Source organism: Oncorhynchus clarkii, chromosome 17, assembly GCF_045791955.1.
Source record: "Oncorhynchus clarkii lewisi isolate Uvic-CL-2024 chromosome 17, UVic_Ocla_1.0, whole genome shotgun sequence".
NCBI classification, from domain to species: Eukaryota; Metazoa; Chordata; class Actinopteri; order Salmoniformes; family Salmonidae; genus Oncorhynchus; species Oncorhynchus clarkii.
In genome coordinates, this window is record NC_092163.1 from 37,622,533 (window position 1) to 37,641,106 (window position 18,574).

General features: G+C 41.1%; 1 protein-coding gene and 1 pseudogene across 1 annotated transcript; both read left to right on the top strand.

Moving 5' to 3' along the window:
- Nucleotides 1–636: 636 nt before the first annotated feature.
- On the top strand, nucleotides 637–2,568 carry LOC139369424 (piggyBac transposable element-derived protein 4-like; annotated as a pseudogene).
- A 571-nt stretch (nucleotides 2,569–3,139) lies between these two features.
- Nucleotides 3,140–14,259, top strand: LOC139369729 (Ly1 antibody reactive homolog (mouse)). The gene is made up of 8 exons (XM_071108989.1): nucleotides 3,140–3,712; nucleotides 6,709–6,823; nucleotides 6,912–7,019; nucleotides 7,188–7,271; nucleotides 10,501–10,849; nucleotides 10,982–11,047; nucleotides 13,702–13,787; nucleotides 14,029–14,259. The coding sequence occupies exons 1-8, from the start codon at nucleotides 3,591–3,593 to the stop codon at nucleotides 14,164–14,166; spliced, it is 1,068 nt and encodes a 355-aa protein (XP_070965090.1). The 5' UTR covers nucleotides 3,140–3,590; the 3' UTR covers nucleotides 14,167–14,259.
- The last annotated feature ends 4,315 nt before the right edge of the window (nucleotides 14,260–18,574 follow it).

Sequence of the window (18,574 nt, forward strand, 5' to 3'; positions counted from 1 at the left end):
AAATGTAGTTGATTTAATCTGATTGCCATATGGTTCCATGACTTTGTCCACACAGAGCATCTGAACACACAAAATACATTTAGATGATTTTCATTACATTTTGGGTGTTTTATTTAACTTTTGTACACCTGTGGTGTTCCCGGTCAAAAATGACCGGTCATTAGAAATGAATTGGTGAGACTACAATTAGTGTATAAAATTGAGTTCAGGCACATGCACATTCATCAGATGGACACACTTCTTCTCCCAGACCCCCACATGCATGTGTGTTTGAGCACACACACGCACACACACCTCACTCCCCTTCTTGGCTTCCATGGCAAACCCCAAGGGGACCTTTCCCCAAAATAATCTTTCCCCCACGGGAACCGTTGGAACTGTTGGCATTCTCACAAACAATCGCAACATTGTTTCAATAATATATGGAACTTTTCTCGCAGCTCTGGTATATAAAGCTTTTTTGATGTCTTGCTCACAATTCATTCTGTGGCAGCCCAATGACCAAACGATATACTGTATGTGAGGCTCTTGATCATATCTTTGATCATGACACTGGTGAGGAGGAGAGAAGCCAGGAAACTGACAGGGAAGATGCATTAGAGGAGGAAGTGTCAGAAGTTGAATGCAATACCGAATATGATCAAGACCAAGAGACTACCGATGTGGAACAATCCAGTGATGAGGAAGAGGGCCCTGCTGAGGTTGTTGTTACATTCCGGTCAAAGAATGGGAATTTGTCCTGGTCTTCATCCCCACCTGAGAGGTTGGCTGTCGGCTGAAAATGTTATCAGGATGACCCCAGGGCCATCGAGATACGCCATATCCCAGGTTGATGACATAAAATCCTGCTTCGAGCTGTTCCTGACAGAGTCAATCGAAACTATAGTGATAAATATGAGAAACTTGGAGGGGAGACGCGTTTACAAAGACAACTGGAAGGAGGTACACCGGACAGACATCCAAGCATACGTGGGTCTCTTGATTTTGGCTGGTTGGTACAGATCCAGAAACTAATCTACCACCAGTTTATGGGATGCAGAGTCTGGTCGGGCAATTTTTTGTGCCACTATGTCACTCCAGACATTTCACGTGTTGTCACGGGTGATTCGCTTCGACAACCGTGATACAAGACCAGGCCTCCGTCAACAAGACAAGCTGGCAGCGATCAGAGAGATTTGGCACAAGTGGATGGAGTGGCTGCCACTCATCTATAACCCAAGTCCGGACATCACAGTGGATGAGTGTCTGGTCGCTTTTAGGGAACACTGCCCATTCAAATAGTACATGCCGAGCAAACCGTCAAAATATGGAATAAAGATATGGGCAGCATGTGATGCCAGGACAAGTTATGCCTGGAACATGCAGGTTCACACCGGGATACCTGCTGACGGTGTTCCCGAAAGGAACCAGGGGAAGCGGGTGGTCCTGGAAATGACTGCAGGTCTCTAGGGGCACAACATAACATGTGACAATTTCTTCACCTCATATGCTCATGGTCAGGAGCTACTCCAAAAAAAATGACCATGGTGGGCTCGGTCAGGAGGAACAAGCCTGAGTTGCCTCCTGCCTTATCAACTACCAAGGACAAGGATCGTTTTCCCTCAAAATTTACCTTCACCGATACACACACTCGTGTCCTACTGCCCGAAGAAAAATAAGAACGTGCTTCTGATAACAACTCTGCACAGGGATGTCGCTGTGAGTACCAGTGAGGACAAGAAGTCCAACACTGTTCTGGATTAGAACAGGAACAAAGGGGGAGTTGACAACCTTGATAAGGTATGTTACTTTTTATCTTTCAAGTCTCATGTACTTTTTTTCCTATTACCAGATTGTTTTATCTGCACCATAAAAATAAGACATGTTGTTGTTTGGTGAAATGCTCGATTGAATTTGTGAACAATATGGAGGGAATTCTATTCATTTGAATATGTAAATACTCGCTTGATGCAATTTTCCACGTTACCATGCAAGACATGAAGTATCAATTGCATGTAGTCATTATTTTATTTACTGATTGTTCCACTTCTACAGGTTACTGACACATACTCTTGTAAGAGGATGACGGCACGTTGGCCCTTGGTGGTGTTCTTCAACATCCTAGATGTGTCGGCCAACAACGCGTTTGTGGTGTGGATGAAGGTGAATCCAGGCTGGAAGCAGGGGAAATTCTTCAAGAGGAGACTATTCCTTGAAGAGTTGGGGAAAGCCATGGTGGCACCCCTCATTCAAAGGCGTCAACATCTTCCTCAAACACCATCCTCGGCTGGATTGGTGAGAGATATACAAGAGCCAGAAGCAAGATATACGGCCACCAGAGACAGAAGAGACAAAAGGAAGAGGTGCAAAAGAGATGTCAAAACGAGCATTATGTACCATAAATCCAGTGCATATATTTGCAAGGCACATGCAACAACCACCAGGGATTGTCCAACATGTGCATGAGAACACACAAAATGTAACCACCATTGATTGACAGATTGTGAACATTTGAATGTTTTTGTTATTGTTAGTAATACTGTTATTGTTACTGTTGTTCTTTAATGTGTTCAGACATTCATTTTGTAATATGGTAAAGTTTTCATGTGTAGTTTTGGGCCTATGTCCTTTCTTTACTAATAAAATCATACCGGTCAGTTTTGACCGTGAACACAACAGATGTTATTTTGTGCTACTATTTAAACATTTGAAATGGTTTCAAAACAAATGTCCTTATTAAACTTTGACACAAAGTAGTCTATGATAAATAGCACAATATGTTTCATCTGAGTATTTTTATAGTCAAAATAATCCATACATTATGCTTTTTTTACTAAAACATGCTCAGGTCAATGAGGTCTACAGGCCATAAATAGCAAATAGAAGTTCAAAACTTGTAATGTTCACAATAACTTAAGTTGATTAAAAAGATCTAACACAACAATAGGTAATAATATATGTATCATTATGGATTTATAATCAGCTATATGGGGCGGTCATTTTGGACCGGGAACACATAATTCATTAACATGAAACGAACACAACAGGAGGATTAATTAAGAAGGTTTTGTGACTCTGGGCCCAGGGCCATTAGAAAATATTTAAGATTCATGCCATGAACTGGAACTCCTCAGAACCATCTGCCGCCTTTCCGGAAGGTAAACAATGTAACACTTCCTGGCTTGAAAGAAGTCGCGTGTTTTTAAACTTTTGCACTGACGAACCTACATGGGTTTTTTCCCCCAACGTCTTTGTATTGCTACTACAGCTAATGACCTATGTAGTAGCTTCATATAATTCATATGACGCAATGTTAGTTTGAAATGCCGTTGTAACTTAGTAAGTAACAAGCTTGTTCCTTGCATGACTAGTGTAAGCTGGCTAGCCGGCTAACGTACGCTAGCTACCGCCCGGTAAGTTAGTTCAGGAATTGTTGGCCCATGCCATGTGTCTCACTCTGTATCGATTAAAACGTAATTTTGCATAGTATATAGCAAGCAAGGCAACGTTGTCCAAAAGGAATTTGTTTTGTTGAGTTCATTGACTTGTGTTAGTTGGTGGTATTCATTGAGACTTAAAATAACGGTAGTATCAGCTAACGTTAGTCCAACATGGTCTTCTTCACGTGCAATGCGTGTGGTGAATCACTAAAGAAAGCCCAAGTCGAAAAACATGTGAACATGTGCCGTGGATGTGAAATTTTGTCATGCATTGACTGCGGAAAAGACTTTTGGTAAGTGCTTGTGAATGTTTTTTTCCCCCTTCTTGCTGTGTTAGTTACATCGCAGTTTGGTTGCTTGCTTTGCATAGCCAACATTGAACCAGTATCTGGCTGTGCGTTTAGACACCTCTAACGCCCAAAAGGCTCAGATTGAAGCTCTCATTCACTAGCTGTGTAAGCGTTATAACGTTAAAATACGTTATTGCATTCATCAAATACTTCGTAAAACACAGATGTAGACTAACAGTGAAATGCTTACTTACGGGACCTTCCAAACTATGCAGAGAAAGAAAGTATACGAAATAATAGAAAGTTAATAACATGTAATAATAAATACACAATGAGTAACGATCACTGGCAATACACACCAGGTATCAAATCAAGCTGTATTTATACAGCACATTTCAGACATGGAATGCAAAGCAATGTGCCTCACAGGGAAAACATGGAGGGGAAAAAAAAGCTCTAATATTACCTCCACAACAAACTTAAAATAATTTTAAAAAACGTGACATATGGAAAAGCAAAGCTAAAAAAGATTAGTTTTAAGATCTCTTTTAAATATTTCCAGTTTTGTCCCCCCTTAGGTTCTCTTGCAGGTTATTCGAGAGGCTAACTAAAGGGTGCCTTGTCATGCATTTTGGTCCTAGGCTTTGGGGTAGTTAAAAGGCCAGTGCCAGAGGGACCTACTGGGTGCATAACTTAAAAGCATATCTGACATGTATTGGGTTGCACAGTAGTGGATTGATTAAAAAACCAATAGAAGAATCTTACAATTAATTAAAACTCACAGGCAGCCAGTGGAGAGACCTTAAAACTGGTGTAATGTGTGCTCTCAGTCTGGTATTGGTCAGGGCACTATTATGTTCACTCTAAGGAAATGGGAGACTGTCACGAACACGATGGTGTGTCACGGGACTAGTCTGAAGGTAACCGGTACTGGTTTAAAAAAAACAAATGGAAGTATGAAGGTAGTGTTGTGCTACCCCCCAAAAAAGGGTTAAATATGTATATATGTGTATATGTTAGAGGTCGACCGATTTTATGATTTTTCAATACCGATACCGATTATTGGAGGACCAAAAAGGGAGTACTGATTAATCGGACATAAAAAATATATATATATATTTGTAATAATGACAATTACAACAATACTGAATGAACAACGAACACTTTTATTTTAACTTAATATAATACATAAAATCTATTTAGTCTCAAATAAATAATTAAACTTGTAAACTTTGGTTTAAATAATGCAAAAATACAGTTGGAGAAGAAAGTAAAAGTGCAATAAGTGCCATGTAAAAAGCTAACGTTTAAGTTCCTTGCTCAGAACATGAAAACAAATGAAAGCTGCTGGTTCCGTTTAACATGAGACTTCAACATTCCAAGGTAAGACGTTTTAGGTTGTAGTTATTATAGGAATTATAGGACTATTTCTCTCTATACCATTTGTATTTCGTATACCTTTGACTATTGGATGTTCTTATATGCACTATAGTATTTCCAGCCTTATCTCGGGAGTTGATAGGCTTGAAGTCATAAACAGCGCTGTGCTTCAAGCATTGCGAAAAGCTGCTGGTGAACGGATGAAAGTTTGGTTTGAATGAATGCTTACGAGCCTGCTGCTGTCTACCACCGCTCAGTCAGACTGCTCTATCAAATATCAAATCATAGACTTAATTATAATATATAATCACACAGAAATACGAGGCTTAGGTCATTTAATATGGTCAAATCCGGAAACTATCATTTCAAAAATAAAGTTTATTCTTTCAGTGAAATACGGAACCGCTCCGTATTTTATTGAACAGGTGACAACCCCAAGTCTAAATATTGCTGTTACATTGCACAACCTTCAATGTTATGTTATAATTATGTAAAATTCTGGCAAATTAATTACGGTCTTTGTTAGGAAGAAATGGTCTTCACACATTTCGCAGCGAGCCAGGCGACCCAAACTGCTGCATATACCCTGACTCTGCTTACACTGAACGCAAGCGAAGTGACACAATTTCCGGCACCGCATTGATTATATGCAACGCAGGAGAAACTAGATAAACAAACTAGTAATATCATCAACCATGTGTAGTTAACTAGTGATTGTGTTAAGATTGATTGATTGTTTTTTATAAGATAAGTTTAATGCTAGCTAGCACCTTACCTTGGCTCCTTGCTGCACTCGCATAACAGGTAGTCAACTTGCCATGCAGTCTCCTCGTGGAGTTCAATGTAATCGGCCATAATCTGTGTCCAAAAATGCCGATGATCGATTGTTATGAAAACATGAAATCGGCCCTAATTAATCGGCCACTTCGATTAATCGGTCGACCTCTACACCAGATACTGGGAGATTTAATTCAGCAGGACAATAACCTAAAACAGAAGGCCAAATCTACACTGGAGTGATTTTTTTAAAACCCAGATGTGCTTGAAAATGTATGTGAAGAGTTGAATGGTTTTCTATCAATGATCAACAAATATGACAGGATCATTTAAAAAAAGAATAATGGGCAAGTATTGTACAATCCATGTGTGCAAAGCTCTGAGACTTACCCAGAAAGACTCACAGCTGTAATTGCTGCCAAAGGTGATTCTAACGTGTATTATCTCGGGTTCACATTGTCACTATGGGGTATTGTGTGTCGTTGGGTGAGGGAAAAAATTAATTGAATCCATTTTGAATTCAGGCTAAAACACAACAAAATAATTGTGGAATAAGTCAAGGGGTATGAATACTTTCTATAGGCACCATAACTAGGACTAAACTGATTAGGTATTGGGATAGATACCGTCCGTAATTGGAGTAAATGAAGATGGCTGCTTAGTGAAACTCCATATTTTGCGATCAGCAAATGTGTTTTGACATAACACTTGCAGAGCTGGTGAATGGGAGTTTGAATCTGTGCTTTGTCTCAAACACATATACTGGTTCAAGCCAACATCACACGTTGAACAGGTAAATGATTATGATGGGTACATAGCTATTCTATGTCTTCCCCCAACAGGGGAAATGACTACAAGAACCACATCAAATGCATCAGCGAGGATCAGAAGTATGGAGGCAAGGGCTATGAGGCTAAGTCCAACAAAGGGGATGTCAAACAGCAACAATGGATTCAAGTGAGAAATAGATCGTTCATCTGATTTCCCTCTTTTGTTTCTCAGCACTTTGTGGGGTAGATGATTAATGGATGCTATTTTTCCATAGAGGATCCAAGAAGCCATGAACAAACCAGGAATTGGTGCCAAGCTGAAAGATGTTCTAAATCAAGTCAGTTCGTATGACAATGTCCCACGAAAGAAGTCGAAGTTCCAGGTTGGTTATTTCTATCGTTGCTAAGGATATGATGGTTTGTTTATTGTCAGTGGTGCGTGACTTTGTGCTGGCCCGCAGTGTCCGTTTACTGCTATTTTATGCTTGGCTTGCTGAAATGTTAAATCACTCTGTTGTAATAATGCTGTCACGTGGTGCTCACTCCATCAGAACTGGATGAAGAACAGTCTGAAGATCCACAATCCCACGCTGCATGACCAGGTGTGGGACATCTTTTCAGCAGCAACCAGCAGCGTGAGTATCTCTTAAAGGAAGGGTGTTAACATAATTATGGTTATTTAGCAAACACTTTTATCTAGGGAAGCACCGACATTACATTTTTTGGCCGATGCCGATATTTTCCTTGCCAAAAACCACAATACCGATACCCAATATTACATTTTTTAGCAGCCTTTTAAGCATTCTAGTACAGTTAAATAGTTGAAAGACACACACTGGCCAAAGGTTATTTTGTTGGCATTTACGTATGGCCCTATTACCAGTAAAACATCATCAAAACCTATTTCTTTCACTTACTTGCTGTGCTGTTTCGTTGTTCATTTGTTCAGCTGTTTCATTCTCAACCAGGATTTCATCATACATGTCAAGCAGTGACGTTTCAGCTCTGTCTGTCTGTGGCCTTTTCTGTCCTCTTCCTCGGTGTGCACTCTCACTGTGTTCTTTTCCATCTTGTCCAACTGTCTGTAACATTTCACGTAAACCCTGTTTCTTGTCTGCATCGAAGTAGCGGTCCTTGTACCTAGCATCGAACATGGTGGCGACACAGTAAAGAGGCTTAGAGAGAATGCCACTGAATCGCTTGTTCACAGCCTCTAGTAGAGTACTTTTGCAAGTTTTAACCACACGGTCTGTGTCTGCAGTTTTGTTGAGAAGGCTTTTTAATGCCATGTCAGAGGGTATCGCGTCTGCTGCAGATGCAGTTGATGAGCTTATTTCTCGAGTCAGTGGAGTTAGGAGTGTGTTCATGTTTCCAAGGTTCAAACTAGAGGTCAACTGATTATGATTTTTCAGCGCCGATACCGATTATTGGAGGACCAAAAAAGCAGATACCGATTAATCAGCCGATTTAAAAACTTTTTTTTTTTTGAATTACAAAATGTATTTGTAATAATGACAATTACAACAATACTGAATTAACACTTATTTTAACTTAATATAATACATCAATAAAATAAATTTAGCCTCAAGTAAATAATGAAACATGTTCAATTTGGTTTAAATAATGCAAAAACAAAGTGTTGGAGAAGAAAGTAAAAGTGCAATATGTGCTATGTAAGTAAGCTAACGTTTCAGTTCCTTGCTCAGAACATGAGAACATATGAAAGCTGGTGGTTCCTTTTAACATGAGTCTTCAATATTCCCAGGTAAGAAGTTTTAGGTTGTAGTTATTATAGGAATTAAAGGACTATTTCCCTCTATACCGTTTGTATTTCATTAACCTTTGACTATTGGATGTTCTTATAGGCACTTTAGTATTGCCAGTGTAACAGTATAGCTTCCGTCCCTCTCCTCGCTCCACCCTGGGCTCGAACCAGCAACACAACGACAACAGCCACCCTCGAAGCAGCGTTACACATGCAGAGCAAGGGGAACAACTACTAGAAGGCGCAGAGCGAGTGACATTTGAAACGCTCTTAGCGAGCGCTAACTAGCTAGCCATTTCACTTCGGTTACACAAGCCTCATCTCAGGAGTTGATAGGCTTGAAGTCATAAACAGAGCAATGCTTGACGCACAACGAAAAGCTGCTGGCAAAACGCACAAAGGTGCTGTTTGAATGAATGTTTACGTGCCTGCTTCTGCCTACCACCGCTCAGTCAGATACTTAGATACTTGTATGCTCAGTCAGATTATATGCAACGCAGGACATGCTAGATAATATCTAGTAATATCATCAACCATGTGTAGTTAACTAGTGATTATGATTGATTTGTTTTTATAAGATAAATGTAATGCTAGCTAGCAACTTACCGTGGCTTACTGCATTCGAGTGCAATGAGAGAGAGGCAGGTTGTTATTGCGTTGGACTAGTTAACTGTAAGGTTGCAAGATTGGATCCCCCGAGCTGACAATGTGAAAATCTGTCGTTCTGCCCCTGAACGAGGCAGTTAACCCACCATTCCTAGGCCGTCATTGAAAATAGGAATGTGTTCTTAACTGACTTGCCTAGTTAAAGAAAGGTATTAAAAAATACAATTTAAAAAAAGTGCCCCCCCCAAAATACCGATTTCCGATTGTTATGAAAAATTGAAATCGTCCCTAATTAATCGGCCATTCCGATTAATCGGTCGACCTCTAGTTCAAACATGTTCTCAAATGGCAGCAGCGGTATGAGAACCAACACATTCTTGAGCATGCAATACGGCTTTCCTCCGTACGAAATTCTCGTCGACCCACTGTGCTGTCAGACTCAGCAGGCTCATGGGGCTGACATCGCTGGTCCAAATGTCAGTCGTGAAGCTAATAGCAGTGACGCCCATAGCAAGTACCTCATGGATGTGCGTTTCAACAATGCTGTCTAACTCAGGTAGGGCAACATCTGAAAAATAGCGCCTACTTAGATGTGTGTACCGGGGCTCGAGGTGCTCAACCAGTCGGCGAAAGCCAACATCATCCACGACAGATAACGGTTAATTGTCAAGGGTAATGAATTCCGTTATCTTGGCGTTAATGGATTTCGTCTTTGAATTGTCTCTTTCAAATGACTGCTCGACTTGAACTTGTTTAGTTGTTGGAAGTGTGTGCTTATTTTTTCCCCCGCTTTAGTTCAAGTAGCCGCTGAACGTCTGGGGGTGATGCACTTTCAAATGAGTAATTAGGTTTGTGGTATTGAAAGATTTCACTTTCTCCTCTCCTCGGGAAATAATAGCAGCACAGATGTTGCATATGGACATTTCGTCATCTTCCTTTGAAACTTCAAAAAAATAGATCCACACAGCAGACGTGGGCTAGGTTAGTCAGCTTTGACATTGGTTTTGCACATCGACGTTAATCTAGACATCAGGCCGGTGTTGGCATTTTTAGCTAATATTGTCTGATTCCAATATGCTTACTGATATATCGTGCATTCTGAGGGTGAATGAGCAAGACAAAAGATTTAAGTGCCTTTGAATGGAGTATGGTAGTAGGTGCCAAGCACATCGGTTTATGTGTTAAGAACAGCAACTCTGGTGGGTTTTTCACACAACAGTTTCCTATATGTATCAAGAATGGTCCACCACCCAAAGGACATCCAGCCAACTTGACACAACTTTAAAGAGCATTGGAGTCAACATGGGCAAGCGTCCCTGTGGAACGCTTTCGACACCTTGTACAGTGTTCCTAATGTTTTGTACACTCAGTTTATATGATATATAAAACAGAATCAATGTGAATTTTTACAAATCATGTGACGTTAACTAAAGCAATTGATTTAATTTTCCTAATTCAAAACAATGTTATATGAATAAACTTTTGATTTTTAGCTGGCTCCCGAAGCCCCGAATCAGACAGAGGAACCTAGGCAGTCTGTTGCTGAAAGCAAGACCGAGACTAATGGGAGCCATCAGAATGGCACATCGGAGGAGCCACCACCAGAGAAGAAGAAGTTGAACAAGCGTGAGCGCAAAGAGGCAAGACAAAAGAAGAGCGGGAAGAAAGAAAAGAAAGCCCCGGAGAACGGTAGCACCGAGGAGGAGGAAGCAAGCGCAGGCAAACGAAAGGACAAGAAAAGGAAGAGGAGTTCTGAGGAAGATGGGGAGCAAAAAGGCCATGATGCTGGAGGAGAGGTGACCACCAAGAAACGGAAGACCAGTAAAAAGGACAGTTCCGAAGGTATATAACACATTTTCAGGGGGTTCTTTTCTCAAGTGAGTGTGACACTCCGCGTTTCTGCTCTTCTTCACACTTGCTGTTGGAAAATGCACATTAGTCTTTGATTCAGTTTCTTTTTATTCTACCTTCCAGATGACCAAAACACAGAGGCGGCTGAGGAGGAGGCAGAGGGTGCTGCAGGAGAAGCAAGTTCCAAAGGTACCAGTTATTCTGGGAATGTGCTCATTGTCCTGCATAGTTTTCATAGTGAGAAAAGACTTGGGCTCCATCTGAATTCACCACATTTTTTTCCTGAAGTGTGCACTTGCACACCGCACATGCCCCTTTCATAGATTGAAAAGCATTGGCTGGAGGGAGTGTTCAACTTTGTTAAATCCATGCCGAGAAGGGTGCACACTTTGAGAGGAGTGGAGAATTGGGACGCATATTGGACTTAGTTCATTACCTCCGTTTTTTACATTTTCAAAATGTTGCCACCAGGGGACAGTGTTGACACATCCCTTTGCTGCAGAGTAGGCCTACATGAATGTGCTTTCAATAATTGTTGGAAACAGTGATTATTAGATATCAGACAAAAGCACCTTCAATTTTAAATTGTCATGCATGTAGTCAGACTCCAGCCACCCAAGTCATAGACTGTTCTCTCTACTACCGCACAGCAAGCTGTGCTGGAGCGCCAACTCTGTGACCCAAAAGGCACCTGAACAGCTTCCAAGCATTAAGACTGCTAAACAGTTCATCAAATGGCTACAATTTACATTGACCCTCCCCCTCTTATTTATTTCTTTATCTTAATTGTTTTACATTGACTCCATTGTACTGGCTATATGCACATTCACTAAGGACACTTACTAGACTCTACGCACACACCCATTGACACTCCAATACACACACTACATACGCTTACACACACAAAAGACACACTCATATCGACGCCACACTCACACATACACTTTCACACTTCACATACGCTGCTGATACTCTGTTTATTATATATCCTAGTCACTTTTACCCCTAACCACATGTATAGTGCATTAGGAAAGTATTCAGACCCCTTCCCTTTTTTTCACATTTTGTTACATTATAGCCTTATTCTAAAATGGATTAAATTCATTTTTTTCCTCACCAATCTACACACAATACCCAATGGCAAAGCGAGAACAGGTGTAGAAATGTTATCAAATGCGTAAAAAAAAAATATGGATACCTTATTGAAATATTCAGACCCTTCGCTATGAGACAAGAAATTGAGCTCCGGTGCATCCTGTTTCCATTGATCATCCTTGAGATGTTTCTACAACTTGATTGGAGTCCACCTATGGTGAATTCAATCGTTTGGACATGATTTGGAAAGGCACACACCTGTCTATATAAGGTCCCACAGTTGACAGTGCATGTCAGAGCAAAAACCAAGCCATGAGGTTGAAGGAATTGTCTGTAGAGCTTCGAGACAGGATTGTGTTGAGGCACAGATCTGGGGAAGGGTACCAAAGAATTTTGGCAGCATTGAAGGACCCGAAGAACACGGTGGCCTCCATCATTCTTAAATGGAAGAAGTTTGGAACAACCAAGACTCTTCCTAGATCTGGCCGCCGGGCCAAATTCAGCAATCGGGGGAGAAGGGAGGTGACCAAGAACACGATGGTCACTCTGGCAGATCGCCGGAGTTCCTCTGTGGAGATGGTTGTCTTTCTGGAAGGTTCTCCCATCTTTGCAGCACTCCACCAATCAGGCCTTTATGGTGGAGTGGCTAAACGGAAGCCAATCCTCAGTAAAAGGCACATGACAGCCTGCTTGGAGTTTGCCAAAAGGCACCTAATGTACTCGGGCCATGAGAAACAAGATTCTCTGGTCAGATGAAACCAAGATGAAACTCTTTGGCTTGAATGCCAATCGTCACATCTGGAGGAAAACTGGCACCCTCCCTACGGTGAAGCATGGTGGTGGCAGAATCATGCTGTGGGGATGTTTTTCCACAGCAGCAACTGGGAGACTAGTTAGGATCGAGGGAAAGATGAACGTAGCAAAGTACAGAGATCCTTGATGAAAACCTGCTCCAGAGTGCTCAGGACCTCAGACTGGGGTGAAGGTTCACCTTCCAACAGGACAATGAACCTAAGCACATAGCCAAGACAACACAGGAGTGGCTTCGGTACAAGTCTCAATGTCCTTGAGGGGCCCAGCCAGAGCCCAGACTTGAAGTCGATCAAACATCTCTGGAGAGACCCGAAAATAGCTTGTGCAGCGACGCTCTAACCTGACAGAGCTTGATAGGATGTGCAGAGAAGAATGGGAGAAACTCCCCAAAACTGGTGTGCCAAGCTTGTAGCGTCATACCCAAGACGACGTGTGGCTGTAATCGCTGCCAAAAGTGCTTTAACAAAGTACTGAGTAAAGGGTCTGAATACTTACGCAATGTGAGATTTTTTGGTGCAAAAACTTCTAAAAGCCTGTTTTTACTTTGTCATTATGGGGTATTGTAGTAGATTGATGAGGGGGAAAAGTATAATTTAATACATTTTAGAATAAGGCTATAACGTAACAAAATGTGGAAAAAGAGAAGGGGTCTGAATACTTTCCTAATGCACTGTAAATACTGTACCTCAACTCCCTCGTACCCCTACACATTGACTCTGTACTGGTACACTTTGCATATAGCGTCTTTATTGTTTTTGTGCTACTATTTCCTTTTTTATTTAGCAAATATTTGTCTTACTTTTTAACGCTGCACTGTTGGGAATGGGCTCGTAAGACAGCATGTAACTGTGAAGTCTACACCTGTTCTAGTTGGCGCATGTGTCCAATACAATTTGATTAGTCATGATCAGCTAATGCTCTTGTTTGACTTCCAGGCAAGTTCAATTGGAAAGGAACGATAAAGGCAGTCTTAAAACAATCTCCTGAAGAAGGACTTGCGGTGAAAAAACTCAGGAAGAAGGTATGTTCATCTGAATCAGACATCTATGAATATTGTGCGTCACACAAGATAGTTATAGGTCAGCTTTTCTGGCATCTCACTTTTATTTGTACATTTGATCAAATATAGTTCATACATACTACTGGAGCAGCATGTTTTACCATTTTACATTATGCCTGTAGGGCTAGAATAGTGATATGACATGGTCATGATTGTAATTGTCACTGTTTTCACTAATGGCACAATTCATTTTTCCTTCCAGGTTTTGTCAGCTTACTACTCATTCAGCGGAGCGGGGAATTTCAAATCAGAAGAGGAGCTTCTCGCACTCTTCAACAAGAAGATTAAAGGCAACCCCAAGTTTAGAGAATTAAAAGACAAGGTTAGACTTGTGAAGTAGATCATGAATTCCAGCATGGCTGTTTTAACAACTCACCGTCGTCTTCAGTGGTATGCGTGTCATCTGAAAGATTAAATCATTTTTCAACACCAAGTCATAACCCTTTATTGACTTTTAATTGGACACCAATGTTGTCTTGTTTCTTTAAGACTAGAAACAATGCAGGCTTTAGTGTAAAGAGCCACCGAACATGCCAATTTGCACATGTTTTTCTGTTGCTCATTAGGAAAATTAGATTTCAGTCTTGGAGGTGTGTTTCCTGAAAAATTCCACGTTTGGTTAATGATGTTTGTCCCCTATGAGACACTAGCCTATTTCATGTCCTCAAAATCCCCAGAAAGAATCTATAACTCAAGAACTCCGTAATAAATGTTAATGCTTTTGCCGAGGATATTTTAGTTCAGCAATTTTACATTTAACTAAGGTGTTTGGTGCAGTATTTCTGAAAATATGAGACATGTTGTCTTATGTAAAGAAAGTCAGAGCTGCTGGGCAGGTCTGCCTCACTGTCTATGCTATTGGTTAAAGCTCAATCGCCGCAGCTGGTCATCCCATGTTAGTGGGAAAATGGACATTGTCAAATCAGCACCCAAACTTCATTTACCCATTGTGACGTACGGATGTTCCAAACTCTTTTGGACATGACTGACTATTTAATATATGATTATTTACACTGTAGTCAATTCTGACACCAGAATAACTGTTTCTGACTCATCCATGCCAAATAGGCTGTTTTCAAGGGGATTTGTTGCTTTTTAAAGGCAGTCGCTCTGTTTGCAACATGTTCATTTGAATAGAGACACTTGTTTAATGATTGGTGTGAACGGACCTAATGAGTGTTCTGTAAAAGCAAGACTGACAAATGGAGGTGGTTTAGAAGCACTCGTGTGATAAGGGCTTACCAAGAAAAACTTCCAAACTGACTTATTCGAGACAAAGAAGTTGGAGCACTTAACAAAAAAGGCAGAGATTAATTAGTTGAATTATTCCTTTTGGAAGTTTTTCTTGGTTAGCCCATTCGATGGATGTTTGTCATTGTTGTCTAACACCCCTCCTATTTTCCTGTTTGCTTTAGTGTGGAGGCCCACCTGGACTCACCCCAGGCTAATACTTAGGCTTTAGTTCAGCAAGATAAACACTGTCTTGTTGCATGCTTTGTTTGTTTAATCGTTTGCATCCTATTAATTGAGCAATAAGAATTTACAAAAATGATTTTCATGTGCCTTAGGGTTAATAGTGGTTGTGGAGGATACTGGCTCTTTCACATTCCAACCCACAGTACGGCTGTGAAACGGTACCTTATCTCTGGGATTGGATGTGGAAGGGGAGGGGTGCACCTGAGGTGAATTTGACTCTCACACGGGACGGGGCTAATGCACATTCCTCGGCACCCAAAACGGGGTTCATTTGGCCGGGTACACAGAAGCGCCATAGAATCAAGACATTGGTGTCAGCCTCAGGTGAAGTTTTAATGCTGTCTGATTTCCACCACTCAAATGTTACCTGCATACACACACTCACTGCACACAAACACCCACGGCCACAGTCACTAGGAGATGCTGGAGGAAATATCCTCAGCTTTATGAAGCTCCTGCTAATCCTTCCGAGTTTAACACTGATCCTCATTCATCGCTGCGCTTACCTGTAATTATATATTGCATACTTTGGGTATTAGCAAAGCTGTTACTCAAGTTTGCAAGTATTAAAATTGTGTTTTCTGGCCAGTATTGGGGTTCAAGCTCACATGTTTTAATTGTTTTTCAGTGCAGACCTTACAGAATACTCCAAAGCATAAATGTCATTACACGAATAGTCTTTATTTCACTAAATTTTAACATGGTCATAAAGAGCACATGTTTAACTTCTTAATAAATATGTTTCCCATCTCAAGAGGTTTGAACTTGTTAAAACATTTCTAGCCATCTATATGGGTAACAGAGTTGATATGTTATGCTCAGCGTGCTCAGTTTTCCACCACAAAACACCAGAAAATTGGGGGGAAAAGAGTAGAACCAGCTCACCTGCTTTTTATACTGTAATTTGACTATTAGATGTTCAATATGTTTAAAAGAAAAAGATTAAGTAATAGTTTTACTTCAGTTTGTGTTAGAGGGTTGACATTAAACCGGAGGGACAGATGTAAATTAATCAATAATCACATTAAATAAGTCAAAATCAACAAAATAACTACGGCTTTCCACTGATGGTGAAAACTGGGGAGAACCTTGGTGTTAAGTTGGTTAAATTATTCCTAGAAGTTGGACAAATATGACCAGACATGCCGAAACAGGGATCTTCAGATAAAACAAATGGTTTAGTTAGAGCATAGATGGGTTATCCAATTGTTAAATAAAAAATGTTAAGACAAATGTACACACTTATTTGTCTAAAGAACTTAAAAGGCACTATTTGTGGAGCGACCCACAAGACCTCGCATGATATTGGCTTTGAACATTTCAAGAATGCTGCTTTCTCAAGCTGTCAGTATTGATCCAAGTAATAGTACTGAAACATGATTACAAATCAAATTTTATTTGTCACATAGACATGGTTAGCAGATGTTAATGCGAGTGTAGCGAAATGCTTGTGCTTCTAGTTCTGACCATGCAGTAATATCTAACAAGTAATCTAACCTAACAATTTCACAACTACCGTATGTATACACACCACGAGTGTATAGGAATGAATAAGAATATGTACATCAAAATATATGAATGAGTGATGGCCGAACGGCATAGGCAATATTCAGTAGATGGCATAGAGTACAGCATATACATATGAGATGAGTAATGTCGGGTATGAAAACATTATATAAAGTGGCATTGTTTAAAGTGCGTAGTGATACATTTATTACATACATTTTTCCATTATTAAAGTGGCTAGAGTTGAGTCAGTATGTTGGCAGCAGCCACTCAATGTTAGTGGTGGCTGTGTAACAGTTTGATGGCCTTGAGATAGAAGCTGTTTTTCAGTCTCTCGGTCCCCGCTTTGATGCACCTGTACTGACCTCGCCTTCTGGATGATAGCGGGGTGAACAGGCAGTGGCTCGGGTGGTTGTTGTCCTTGATGATCTTTTTGGCCTTCCTGTTACATTGGGTGGTGTAGGTATCCTGGAGGGCAGGTAGTTTGCCCGCGGTGATGCGTTGTGTAGACCTCACTACCCTCTGGAGAGCCTTATGGTTATGTGCAGAGCAGTTGCCGTACCAGGCCGACAGGATGCTCTCGATTGTGCATCTGTAAAAGTTTGAGTGTTTTTGGTGACAAGCCAAATTTCTTCAGCCTCCTGAGGTTGAAGAGGCCCTGCTGAGCCATCTTCACCACGCTGTCTGTGTGGGTGGACCATTTCAGTTTGTCCGTGATGTGTACGCCGAGGAACTTAACTTTCCACCCTCTCCACTACTGTCCCGTCAATGTGGATAGGGGGGCGCTCCCTCTGCTGTTTCCTGAAGTCCACGATCATCTCCTTTGTTTTGTTGACATTGATTGTGAGGTTATTTTCCGAGGGCCCTCACCTCCTCCCTGTAGGCCTTCTCGTTGTTGTTGGTAATCAAGCCTACCACTGTTGTGTCGTCTGCAAACTTGATGATTGAGTTTGAGGCGTGCATGGCCACCCAGTCGTGGGTGAACAGGGAGTACAGGAGAGGGCTGAGAACACACCCTTGTGGGTTTTGAGGATCAGCAGGTTGGAGATGTTGTTACCTACCCTCACCACCTGGGGGCGGCCCGTCAGGAAGTCCAGGACCCAGTTGCTCAGGGCCGGGTCGAGACCCAGGGTCTCGAACTTAATGACGAGTTTGGAGGGTACTGTGGTGTTAAATCCTGAGCTGTAATCGATGAACAGCATCCTTACATAGGTATTCCTCTTGTCCAGATGGGTTAGGGCATACAAATAGGTTTGCATGTGATATTGCGACACGGGTTATCTAGCCAATTTAGTGAACTGGCCACCAGAGGCAGCACCTTCAACCTTTTTAAATATACAAACATATTCATACAATATTCATGAATAGATTTCACTGGAGCTACAAAACCAGTGAGGTGCTCAGATGAATTTCAAATGTTCACTTGAATCTCATACATCCTCGAACGGCAGCTGGCATCTACTGTGCATGTTTATCAAGCTATGCTGTGGTAGTGTCATTATGGGGAAACAACCTGAAAACAACTCGGGCGTGTCACTACCCATAAGCTGATGAGTGATGGACTTACCCAGTAGCACACTATGTTACTAAGAGAGACAAATGTAAAGTTATTTTGAAAGGCTAAGCAAACAAAAGCAATGCCTGAGTAACAAATGAGTTGCATAACTGACATGGAGAAACAGAAAGACAACAAGCCAGAGACAATAGGGGCTTACCTAAATGAGTGTTACAAAATAACTTGCCATAATTACCATATTTTAGCTGCT